The following is a 13629-nucleotide window of genomic DNA, read 5'->3' as shown; positions in this document are numbered from 1 at the left end:
CTAATAAAATGTATGGAGAAGAAATGAATCTTGAAAATGGAGTTGATAGACAAGTCACAGAACAGTGTCGAGTGTGTGGTGCTGGAAAAGCACAGCAAGTCAGGGAGCAGCCAACGAGCAGGAGAATCAATGTTTCGGGCAAAAGCCCTTCATCAGGAATCAGCTTTTGTCCGAAACGCCGATTCTCCTGCTCTTTGGATGCTGCCTGACCTGTTGTACTTTTCCAGCACCGCACTCTCAACTCAGATCTTCAGTGTCTGTAGTCCTCACTTTCTCCCGGTGACAGAACAGCATGGTATAGCATACAAAGTTCAATTTGAAAGACTGCAAAGTGCTGATTAAGGTGAATAAGAAGATGGCTTTTCCCACTTAGCTGCGAGAACAGCAACAGGCAGCCAAAGCCATCATTGGTCTATAGCAGCCATTGTACCTAGAAAAATACAAATATTTCTTCAGAATACAATACCAATTATATCAAGATGTAAACTCCTAATACTGGGAAACAGATTGTCCTAATATGCATACTGCAAATTGAAGTCTGTCACCTTTGTTGGCAATTTATTGTAGCAGTTTCATTGCTCATATTCACTTCATTACAAGAAGGGCAAATGCAGACACCACACTGTAATTTCATGCTAAGCCACCAGGAAATCTCAAGGATGTTTTTTCCCTTCTTGCATATGGAGTAGCCAAGTCATTTATGGACTTGTTAGAAGATTGGATTCAGTACATTTGAACTAGGGTTCCAGTGAAACAGTTCTCTATTTACTTTCTTGGATCTCATACACCTTTTGTCATAGCAACAGTGTCTAATGCTTGCATCTGGGAAATCTCTCATATACTGTGCAACATATTCAGACATTGAACATGGTTCCTGTGGTTTCATTTAGCTTGTGTGCCACATTTCAAATCATTTCGTTTTCGATTTAAATAGGATCTGGTGATCTGCATAGCAGCAAAAATGTATTGCAAACAAACAGGATCAAAGCTGTGATTTTTCAACATCATGATGCTGGCGAGTCTTCTGCAGAAAGCTCTATGAAGGTCAGATTGTATTTCTTTCAATTTTCCTTATCAAAGTTTTGTCTTGGATTCTTGAAAACATTCTTCTTCCCAGGCCATTTTGAAAATTTGTTGCAGCAGGAGATAATCCAGAAGTGAAATGGTTCATTTCCGTACATAAAGGTTACAAACTGTTGACATATTATTTAGCTTTGTCCATGTGCTTGCCTAACTGCTTACTGCTCATTGCTAGATTTAACTGCGATAACATGTTTATTGCTAATGCCTAAAAGTAAGTAATTATATAACTTATCACATTGGTCAATTTAACTAAATTGTTTTTTTTTCCAATTCAATTCAATAATTTATGCATCATCTCTCCTGGGGAAAATACTTACTTTTTGCTTGGTATCCAGAACTAGAGGGCATAGGTTTAGGGTGAGAGGGGAAAGATATAAAAGAGACCTAAGGGTCAACTTTTTCACGCAGAGGGTGGTACGTGTATGGAATGATCTGCCAGAGGAAGTGATGGAGGCTGGTACAATTGCAACATTTAAGAGGCATTTGGATGGGATGAATAGGAAGGGTTTGGAGGATATGGGCCGGGTACTGGCAGTTGGGACTGGGTTGGGATATCTGGTTGGCATGGACGGGTTGGACCAAAGGTCTGTTTCCATGCTGTACATCTCTATGTGGGAGGAAGATATTGTAACTGCAAGGCAAATCTATAACCACAAATAATGAAATATCGTTATTTCAAGTTTGATTAATTAAAGTTGATTGATGCTAGCAATCAAGATCGTTTCATTGTTACAGCACATCTCTCACAGAGTTTGCAAATAAGCGATTCTGGCCACCCCTCCTTGCAAAACCACAGTAAACCAACACCATGTGAGGTCCAACTGTATTATTTTGTGACTTGAACCAGTCTAGGAGATTTTAGTTTCAACACAGCTGAGTGCATGGAGCAAAGCAGCTCACAAGGATTAAACTGATTATGCAGGCAATGTGGCGATGGTATGCTGGTGTACCAGAATACTGCTTAGATCACCATGATATTTTCCTCTTTCTGCATGGGGTTAGAAGTTCTCCCTCCCTTAGCCCATTTGGTGAGGCAGAAAGAAATGCTTACCTGGAGCAGGGATGGAGCAGGGAATTAAAATTTGGGAACCAGAGATAAAAATCATACATATCCTAAGGAATCAAGCATAAATCAACAGCCAAACAATCTAGAGGGAAAATTATGCATATTTGCAGAAAATCCAGAAGAGGTATGAGAATATCACCTCTAAAGATTGAGGGTGGAGACAAGTTTTCTGTACTTAGAAAAATATGCACTTTGGTTTTGCAAAATATTCAAATGCCTTCAAGTGGCTGAAAACCTATTTACATTGGACATTTTCATTACACTAGCATAGTATTTCCAATTCTAATGTTGTCCAATAAGTTATTTTTATGCTCTTACCTTTCATTTGACTTCTGCCATCCTCTAACATTGGGAGTACAATGGTGGAGTTGAGGTTCCTCTGAGACCTCATGGCAGTGTAGACCACAGGAAGAGACTGTACAACCACTGGAATGCGATGTACATGACTCAGTTTGCTGGACTGAAAGTTCATTGGATTTGAAGGTGGCATTGGATGGATTATGTGCAAGTATTGTTGGCCTCCAATAGCTGGTGAAGATGCCACAATGGAGCCTGATGCTAATACTGTTGACATTCCTGATGATGAGGACACCGATGTAATCACAGTTGGGGATGAAGTCAATCGAGGAGAGCAAGAGGACATTGAAGAGACTGAGATTGTTGTCACTGAGCTGGGTGAAGACTGTGATGACGATACTGCTGTTGGTGATGTTCGGGCTTTGTTAATGGACAAGTCCACTGGCTCAGTTTGCGTCTGATATTGATCAGTGGAAAGTAAGTCCTCTGGAGGTTCTGCTTTCATATTATTAAGCAGAATTGGAACAGCTTCCATATCTGAAAAGTTAGGGGTTCGTGGAGACTGTTAAAATAAAACAGAAACAATAATCACTTAGTTTTTTAATGTTAAAGAAATATAGAAAAAAGTATTAGTAACTGTAAAATTTTAAAGGAAGATGTTTGAAGATCAATACATAGGAGAAAATTTGATGAAATTATTTACAGCTGAACGACTTAAAAATACATATATGCACTGTCACACAAATAAACGTAATTCATTTAAACCATCTTTGTTAAAAAGTTCACAAAGCTAATACAATTTCCAACATTCTAATAGACACAAGTTGAACTGCAGCTTGTAAAAATGTTGGATTGAAAATTTAGTTAAAATTTAGCTCGGAAACGTCATTCCTTTCCATTAGGTCAATTATTATCTCCCACAAATTCTGGTTCCCTGTAAATGATGGTGCTGTCTCTCGTCTCCCTTTTAAATAATAAAGAAAAGTAAATTAGAGTAAAAGTTCTGTGGTTGTGGAGAGTGGATGCAGCTTTATGGTTGAGGAAATATTTGTGCATTGGTCAAAATTTTGGCCAGTGAATACCCATACTTTTGAGATGTCCAAATGCCAAAACAAGAACAACAAATACTCAATGCTTACCTCTAATCAATGCCGAGGAATTAAAGTCAGTTAACTGCAGGTTACCAACAGGGTTTCACTAGGTGATTAGGAATTGATCCATGGTTGAACATATATCTCTCTGAATCAAGTGCTCCCATCACCAGGACTTCCATCACCTAACCTGTACTAACAAAAACGTACTGAGACGGTAACTACGGCATGATCTGTTACTTCTCCTAATAACCAAATATATAATAGAGCTTTTGACATTATGCTGTCAAATTCCTGGAATATAAAATAAATTGGACAAAGACGTTCACATGCATAATATGCACTTTGCTCTTCTTTAGATCATCCTATGTTTGTGTTGAGCATTAGGTTGTGGTTGCTTGGTTGCTGGGTTGATAGTTTGTAACAAATCCCACAGGAATTCCATCCAAATCTGTATGTTCATCTGAGATCACTTACTCATTTGTAAGTGTTTACCTCTTGGCATCTAAAATGGTAACATCTAACTGTAAGGCAGCAATGGAATCAAACTCTGGGATACACGCACATAAACACAATGTGTTTATCTCATCTGAAGCCCCCTCCTCCGTTATTTTAGTGGAGTCAATACCTTCCCCAGATAGCCGAAGGAAACATTTCAGAAAAACAAAATTCTAAATCTTAACTCTCATTTTGCAGTTTTAGGCCCAAACGGATTTGTATCAGGGCTCGTTGGCTGGATTGTATGGAGCAGGACCAAGTTCTCACAACCTCTCTCCCAAATCTACGGCCCCCACCACCACAACCCTGGAAGGTAAGTTGGCAGACAGTGGACAGAAATCTGAAGAAGCCTGTCCCATAGCCATAATACACTGGGTGATGGGCTAACCTAGCTCACAAAGGGACAGCGGGAAGTCTGCAGTGGTGGAAATCCCACCCTCGAAGCTGCCAGACAAGCAGCCTGGCTGACAGCTCTACCAGCTCTAGGCCAGTAGTGGGCGCTGCTGAGGCAGCAAGAAGGAGCAACAAGAAAATGGCTTCCAGCACAGGTATATCCTCAACCTTTAAAGATGGGGAAAATGGACTGCTCAATTCCTCTCCCCTTCCCCTGCTAGTTGTGTTATAATCAGATTGCACCTATTTTCTTGGTAATCAGCTAAAACGAACACTAGTTATTGATTTGAATACGGTGGCAGGGCAGCTAACTTTGGATACCCACCCATTTGCTGTGTTATGGACTCTAGTTCGGGGGCAGGCAGAAAGGCTTGTCAGTCATTTTACATGCCCCCACCCCTGGCAAAACATGTTCAGCATAGGGGTCTGCCACATCAGTCATGTGTTTAAGAACAAAAATATGAACAGAAGGATATTGATTATATTCAAACAGAATGCTGGTCAGTTGCATTTTTAAAATAAATTCCGTCCATCGTTATTTTTTGACTAATCTGATGATGTCCCGACATATCTACCTTAGCCTTTTGAATGCTGCAGCCAAATTAATTGTCTGCTCTGGAGACTAAGGCACATTAACATTGGGGGCGGCACGGTGGCCTTACAGCACCAGGGACCATGGTTCGATTCCCACTTTGGGCAACTGTCTGTGTGGAGTTTGCACATTCTCCCCATGTCTGCGTGGGTTTCCTCTGGGGGCTCTGGTTTCCTCGCACAATCCAAAGACGTGCAGATCAGGTGAATTGGCCATGCTAAATTGCCCATAATGTTAGCTGCATTAGTCAGGGGTAAATATAGGGTAGGGGTCTGGATAGGTTACTCTTCAGAGGATCGGTGTGGACTTGATGGGCCGAAGGGCCTGTTTCCATACTGTAGGGAATCTAATCTAACAGCAATGATTCTTGATGGAACTTGGAGGAAAAGTTCCATCAAACATCACCAGGATTACTTCTGTGATCTGTCTTCAGAAGACTTGCCACTAGTCTTTATGCAAAGGGGGAAAAAAATACACTTTTATACCAAGTGTTTTAACCAATTAAAAATTTACAAAGTTATCTTCACTTCCATTATGGTAGGAATTTTTACAGATAAATTTTAAAGGTCATAAGAGTAACTCATTGCTCAAGAACTGAATTTTGAATAAGACAATCATGCTCAACAATTTTAAGTGAGTCCAACAAATAATGTCACTGTTCAAATAGAAATATTTTAATTAATGAAAGTATTTGTAAAGTTTATTCAGCTGGAATGAAAAGAATGTTAACCTTCATCACGGTTCTCAGTGATTGATTGTTAAAAGTTGGTTCATGGTATTCTACAACCCTTTACACACTATGCGTGTGTTTGAATCCTACCTATTTACATATTTATACCATCACAAATTATTGGCTCAAATTCAGTCCGATTGATAGCATTGCTCCCAGTTCAGGTGTTCCTGTGCAATCTTTCTTTCAACATGGAAAATATTTCTAGGAATGTGGATGACTGGTTGTTCTTTTAACCCCTGACTCTTGGGATGTCCCCGAGTTATTGAAATGTAAAAAGTTGCAACAGTTCAGTTCAGGTGCTCTGCTCACCCACTGGGAACAGTCACCACGCTAACCGGCTAAACTAGTCAGACGTCGAGCTGAAATGTCTCAGACTGAGTTTCTGGGCCCTAACTAGTCTCAGGACAGGGCTGCAGAAGAGGTGTAATATTGGACATCATGATTCCAAGGTTAACAGGAAGAAACTCACAGAAGGAATTTTTTTATGGACAATGCGGTGATCTCCGACTGGAAGTACAATACTTACAATCAAAAACTCTGTCCATAGTAAGTATAGCCTAACCAAGGTATGATACGTATTTAATTAATCCGCGTACCTTTTAATACTGTTCCTCTTAAAAATTGATTTCAGTGATTCATTTGCATATTAACAGCCTTGTTAAATTTCATTGCGCCTTTTAATGATTTGAGAATGTGTCGCTCTTTAGTTCAGGGGTGGCCAACCAGTTAATGTGGGTTGAGGTTGGCAGGGTCGGGCGGGGGTGTGGAGGGTTTGGAGGAGGCAATGAGTGAGGCACATTTCAATTTTTCTCTTCCTCAGAGGTGGTAAGTAGACTTCAGAAAGATGAGGATGCCGCAACTATAAACATGACCCAATAAAATTTCACAACCAACAGGTTGATAATGTAAATATTAAAGTGTGGCAAGCTGCAAGGCTTAATCACAAAGCCATTTTTTTTCGGTTAAGAAGCAGAACAAGAGAAAGAAAAAGAATCAGCCCAATTCATGAGGACCAGGGAAGGAGGAGGTGACTGAGGCCGAGCTAAGGAGTTAAGTGTGACAAACTCTGACCTTGTGCTGTCTTTGATAGGGCCACTCGGGCTGAAGCTGACAAAATTCACATGAAAGCAGGGGTTGGAAGTGAGCCTGGGGTTTTCTCCTCACACACCTTGCCTTCCCTCCTCTCACACACCCTGCCCACCCACCTCTCCCATATCCTGCCCTCCCTCCTCTCACACACCCTGCCTTCCCTCCCCTCACACACCCTGCCCTCCCTTCCTCTCGCACCCTACCCTCCCTCCTCACACACCCTGCCCTCCCTCTTCACACACCCTGCCTTCCCCTCCTCTCACACACCCTGCCCTCCCTCCTCACACACCCTGCCTTCCCTCCTCACACACACCCTGCCTTCCCTTCCTCTTGCACCCTACCCTCCCTCCTCTCACACCCTGCCCTCCCTCCTCACACACCCTGCCTTCCCCTCCTCTCACACACCCTGCCCTCCCTCCTCACACACCCTGCCTTCCCTCCTCACACACACCCTGCCTTCCCTTCCTCTTGCACCCTACCCTCCCTCCTCTCACACCCTGCCCTCCCTCCTCTCACACACCCTGCCTTCCCCTCCTCTCACACACCCTGCCCTCCCTCCTCACACACCCTGCCTTCCCTCCTCCCTCACACACACCCTGCCTTCCCTTCCTCTTGCACCCTACCCTCCCTCCTCTCACACCCTGCCCTCCCTCCTCTCACACACCCTGCCTTCCCCTCCTCTCGCACCCTACCCTCCCTTCCCCTCCTCTCGCACCCTACCCTCCCTCCTCACACACCTTGCCTTCCCTCCTCTCACACACCCTGCCCACCCACCTCTCCCATATCCTGCCCTCCCTCCTCTCACACACCCTGCCCTCCCTCTTCACACACCCTGCCTTCCCCTCCTCTCACACACCCTGCCCTCCCTCCTCACACACCCTGCCTTCCCTCCTCACACACACCCTGCCTTCCCTTCCTCTTGCACCCTACCCTCCCTCCTCTCACACCCTGCCCTCCCTCCTCTCACACACCCTGCCTTCCCCTCCTCTCGCACCCTACCCTCCCTTCCCCTCCTCTCGCACCCTACCCTCCCTCCTCACACACCCTGCCCTCCCTCCTCACACACCCTGCCCTCCCTCCTCTCACACACCCTGCCTTCCCCTCCTCTCACACCCTGCCTTCCCCTCCTCTCACACCCTGCCTTCCCTCCTCACACCCTGCCCTCCCTCCCCTCCTCACACCCTGCCCTCCCTCCCCTCCTCACACCCTGCCCTCCCTCCCCTCCTCACACCCTGCCCTCCCTCCCCTCCTCACACCCTGCCCTCCCTCCCCTCCTCACACACCCTGCCCTCCCTCCTCACACACCCTGCCCTCCCTCCTCACACACCCTGCCCTCCCTCCTCACACACCCTGCCCTCCTTCTTCACACACCCTGCCCTCCCTCCCTCTCGCACCCTGCCTTCCCTCCTCACACACCCTGCCTTCCCTCTCTCCTCTTCCACACTTTTATCATTTACCTGCATTGCCTCTCACTCCTTTCCCTCAATTTCCCCTCCTCCCACTCTTTCTCTCTGTTTGACTTACTCTTCTCATTTAAACGCAATAAATAATCTATGGACTTTGTGCCCCAACATTGTCCACCAACACGATGATCCCATCAGCAAATTGAGCTGGAAGTGGCCACATTTTCTTTTCCAGGGAGACTTAAATTCAATTTGGCAAAAGCCAATTTCTTTTTATTTTAAAATGAAATAGTCAGCTAAATGAAGAAAGCACAAAAGAAATAGGAGCAGGAGTAAAGACGATATGACCCATTGACCTGGTTGTGCCATCTCGTATGATTAAGGCTCATCCTCTGCTTCAACTCTACTTTCCCATCTGCTCTCCATATCCCCAAAAAATGAAAAATCTGTGTATTTCAGCCTTAAAGTATTCAACAACGGAGCATACACTACTCTCTGGAATACCAAATTCCAAAGATTCACAATGCTTTAAGTGAAGAAATTTCTTGTGATCTCTATTCTAAATGATTATTGCCCTATCCTGAGACTACGCCCTCATGTTCTAGATTCGGCAGCCATAGCAATTAACCTGCTAGGGCCTGTTCTGCTCATTCAGAACCTTGTCTGTGTCAATACATCATCTCCTTATTCCTCCTACCAAAATTCACTTATTTGTTCTTGTGGTCTTCTGTCAGTCATTCTTTGGGTTCCATCTGCACCTTCTGTCCTTTGTTTTTGTTGTTTCAACAGCACAGACTAATATCTGTCTTCTACTCACATTTACATGATACAGTTCACTAAACCAGGGATGTCCTCCTAAAACAGTAGTCTTGAGAATGAAAATAGATAAGTCAAAGTAAGCTCAAGATGGGTCTTGAAGATTTCAAGTGTTGGGGCTATCATTATTTTCTTTGGCAGCTTGTTTCACTGTGGCACTACCTTTGGAAGGGAAATCGTCTTATAGTTAGTCTGGTTATAAACATCATAGTTTGTTATTGCTGGAGGCACCAGGTACTTGTTTCTGTCAATTAGGGTGGAAGGGCTTGAGGTATAGGGAAAGGCTGAATAGACTTTGGCTGTTTTCCCTGGGGCTAAGGGGTGATCTTATAGAGGTATATAAAAGCATGGATTGGGTAAATTGGCAATGTCTTTTCCCCGGAGTGGGGGAGGCCAAAAGTAGAAGGCATAGGTTTAGGGTGAGAGGGGAAAGATATAAAAGGGATCTAAGGGGTGACTTTTTCTCGCCAAGGATGGTGTGTGCATGGAATGAACTGCCAGAGGAAGGGGTGGAGGTTGGTGCAATTACAACATTTAAAAGGCATGTGGCTAGGTACTTGAATAGGAAGGGTTTGGAGGGATATGAGCCAAATGCTGGCAAATGGGACTAGGTTAATTTAGCATGGCTGGTTGGCATGGACAAGTTGGACCGAAAGGTCTGTTTCCATGCTGTACATCTCTATGACTCTAACTACAGTCAATATTTAACACTCCTTGGATGCTGCCTGAACTGCTGTGCTCTTCCAGCGCCACTAAAACAGAATACAGTCAGTCTACTTTACTTCCTCCTTAGTCACAGTAATTCTTATTTGAAATCTTTGATAAATGACATATCACTGGTATATTTCCCATATTGATTCATACACAACTGAGTCGTACATCTCTGGATCACTTCAATCTCATTTACACCTCTCTCCATCGAACGATCCCACACACAACTTGCATATTCCAGCACAAATCTTTAGCAAGCTATAACTCTAATATTTTTGTTGCAATACCAAAAGGTTCCTCCTCAGCAACCATAGCAACCTTGTTTGATTGGAATTTATCTGTGAATGGTGGAATCCCTACTGAAGGTTAACTTTTACGATGAACTCCCAGGGACGGTTATGTATTTATCTGTAGGAAATTTTGCTTACAGAACCTAAAGCTATCAGCTGAAGGATCCTTTTCGCTGTTAATGCACATGGCAGACCATTATTTGGCATTGAATGCTTTCTTCCATTCTCCCTCCCATTTTTTTGCCTAAATCATCTTTAGTTGTTATCCACTTACTAGTTGTTTTGGGTTAATTAGGCATGCTGTCACACATAAGTGACAAATGTTTTAAATTTCCAGAGTATTGAATTAACTTCTCATTAAAAAGCTTTCACATGCAAAGAAAACTTGAGTTACAAGATTTGGAGATGCCGGTGTTGGACTGGGGCGTACAAAGTTAAAGATCACACAACCCCAGGTTATAGTCCAACAGGTTTAATTGGAAGCACACGAGCTTTCGGAGCGGCGTTCCTTCATCAGGTGGTTGTGGAGGACACAGTTGTAAGACACAGAATTTATAGCAAAAGTTTACAGTGCGATGTAACTGAAATTATACATTGAAAAATACCTTGCTTGTTTGTGGAGTCTTTCATCTGTTCGAATACCAGGATAGTTTCACTCCTTTCATGTGTAAATCACAAAATATTTTTTTTTAAAAGGTTGCATTCTCAGGTTAACTGTAACAATTGGTGTTAGCTAGACAATATGTTGAAGGTGTTAGCCCCCTGTGTTCTCTGTCTGTGACATAATATTTAGACTGATTCTAATCTAAAAAGTGAGATAGAAGTATTTTACATAAATTCATGCAGTTTTTGAGAAAAGTACAATGTAACTCTGCAAGTACAAATTCACCCCACAAACGTATGTGTATACGTGTGCGTGTGGGTCTTTGCATGTGTGTGTGTCTGTCTGGGTTGGGGGGTTGTGAGTGCGAAAGAGAGTGCATATGTGTGTGTGTAGAGTGTCTTAAATCTGTGAGGGGTGTGTGTGTGTGTGCTTGCGTGCATGCGTAGGATTGTCCGCGTGTGTGTATAGTGCAATGGTGGTCACCTGTAGTGTGACATGAACCCAAGGTCCCACCATTACATGTGGGTACACCTCCCATCATGTACGTGGCAGGTACTCATGTGGCTCAGCCAACGTTGTCTATCTTATACTTTGCGGGCAAGGATGCCCTGGGGCATGGTAAATTGGGGAAACCGAGCAAAAGCTATGGCAATGGATGGATGGGCACCGCACAACAATCAACAGACAGGAATGTTCCCTCCCAGTTGGGGAACACTTCAGCAGTCCAGGACATTCGACCTCAGACTTTCGGGTGACCACCCTCCAAGGTGGATTTCGGGACAGGCAGCAGCAAAAGGTGATCGGGCAGAGGCTGATAGCGAAGTTCCGTACCCATAAGGAGGGTCTCAACCGGGATCTTGGGTTTATGTCACACTACACTTGACCACTATTGCACTATACATACACACAGACGCTCACACACACACACCTATACACACATTTCCACCGGGACACACATATACACAGCCATTCATACACTCATACACATTGTTATAGACACACACTCCCACACTCACAGATGCATCCTCACCCATCACAGATTTAAGACACTCTACACACACATATACACACTCTCTCACAACCCCCCAACCCAGACAGACAGACATACACACATACATACATACAAAGACCCACACGCACACATATACATATACATTTGTGGGGTGAATTTGTACTTGCACAGTTACATTGTACTTTGTTCAAAAACTGCATGAATTTATGTAAAACACTTCTATCGCACTTTTTAGATTAGAATCAGTCTAATCAGAGAACACAGGGGGCTAACACCTTCAACATATTGTCTAGCTAACACCAATTGTTACAGTTAACCTGAGAATGCAACTTTTTAAAAAAATGTTTTGTGATTTACACATGAAAGAAGTGAAACTATCCTGGTATTCGAACAGATGAAAGATTCCACAAACAATCAAGGCATTTTTCAATATATAATTTCAGTTACATCACATTGTAAACTTTTGCCATAAATTCTGTGTCTTACAACTGAGTCCTCCACAATTACCTGATGAAGGAGTGGTGCTCCGAAAGCTAGTGTGCTTCCAATTAAACCTGTTGGACTATAACCTGGTGTTGTGTGATTGAGTTACAAGTTGTTAGATCTTCAGCGCATTGGCAGTGTGGATTTATGGACATTGTTTAGACCAATCCAGAAGCCTTCAAGAAATCTTCAAGTGGTCAGAATTTAGAAAGAAAGTGCAGGAGAAAGTAGAGAGAGTAAAGGGATAGTTTATGAATATTAAATGAGAAGAATCAGTCAAAAATTTACTAGAATAAAAACGATCAGGAGAAATGAAGGATGCAAAGGAAAAAAAAAATCTGAGAGCTGGTTGAACACAGTGAAACAGAGGCAGTGAATCAGTTAATACACAGTTAAACCTATATTGAACTAGCTGATAGCGAGTAATTGGAAAACCAATTTAATAGAAAATACCAACCAAAGTGAGGAACAATTTATTGAACCAATTAATAAGAAACCCAACGTGATTAAAAAGTATACATGATTAAGTGTATGATTCCCACAGAAATGTGTACTTAATTGTAAATTGAAAATAATAAATTGAGCCTATTTTTGTCTCAGAACCGTTTGAAGATGATATTTCTGGGAGTCTGAGGTTGGTGCTCCTTTTCTGATAATGGAATGATAAACAATGGAATGTAAACAAACAGAGGGCAGAAGGAACAATGGCAAATAACAGATTAAAAAGAAATGAAAAACTGCAAGTCTGGCAGCAACAATGGAGAGTAAAACAGAGGTATCATTTCTGGTTGATTCAGTAATTCTGTCTCTACAAACAGCTGGGAATAATATTGTCACTATTAACTGGTATGCAATTATGAGCACAAATGCTCATGTTTTCTAAAGCAAGTATTTTTAAAAAGTTACCTTTTTTAAAAGAAGTAAGAACTTCTGAAGTTCTTTTCAAATTATATATGTGCTAAACTAAGGTTGGTCCTTTCCTTTCCAACTAAGGTTGGTCTTTTGGCTTGTCAGGGCATCGCGACAATAACCAATATTTTTGTCCTTTCATGTAGCTAAATCAAGGAAAGATATAAAAAGGAGTCAGAGTTTTAGAATCACAGGAAAGCAGCAAGGATAATCAACCTCAAACTCTGAGCTACAAAAGCCTTATGCAGGCTCAAAGGCAGAGATGCTGAAGGAAGAGTGAGACAATCTCCTGGTTAGAATAATTTAGTAAATCATGGAAAGCATAGCATACATTACTTATTTCTTGTATCACTATACAAAATTATGGATGTACTAATTCAAGTCTTTCTTGAGCAAAAGACACGTGTGTCTGATCCAGATCACATGGAGGATGTGACTGTTATGTTTCAGATTCACAAGTTTATCCACAGGTCAATATGAGTTAACTCTCGGAAGAGTTATGCATTCAGAATCACTTGTAAAAGTGACTGTTTTATTGAACCCATAAGATGATGTATTG

General features: G+C 42.5%; 1 protein-coding gene across 5 annotated transcripts in view; it reads right to left on the bottom strand.

Moving 5' to 3' along the window:
* Window positions 1–13629, bottom strand: part of klf12b (Kruppel like factor 12b) — a 284772-nt gene that overhangs the window by 81392 nt on the left and 189751 nt on the right. For all 5 annotated transcript variants that reach the window (XM_072577971.1, XM_072577972.1, XM_072577970.1 and 2 more), the window contains exon 3: window positions 2468–3008. In XM_072577971.1, the coding sequence (XP_072434072.1) occupies window positions 2468–3008 (541 nt within the window). The remainder of the gene's footprint in view (window positions 1–2467; window positions 3009–13629) is intronic.

The sequence above is a fragment of the Chiloscyllium punctatum genome, chromosome 9 (genome assembly GCF_047496795.1).
Source record: "Chiloscyllium punctatum isolate Juve2018m chromosome 9, sChiPun1.3, whole genome shotgun sequence".
NCBI lineage: Eukaryota > Metazoa > Chordata > Chondrichthyes > Orectolobiformes > Hemiscylliidae > Chiloscyllium > Chiloscyllium punctatum.
The sequence above is the reverse complement of the archived record's forward strand: the minus strand, read 5'-3'. Positions and strand labels throughout refer to the sequence as shown.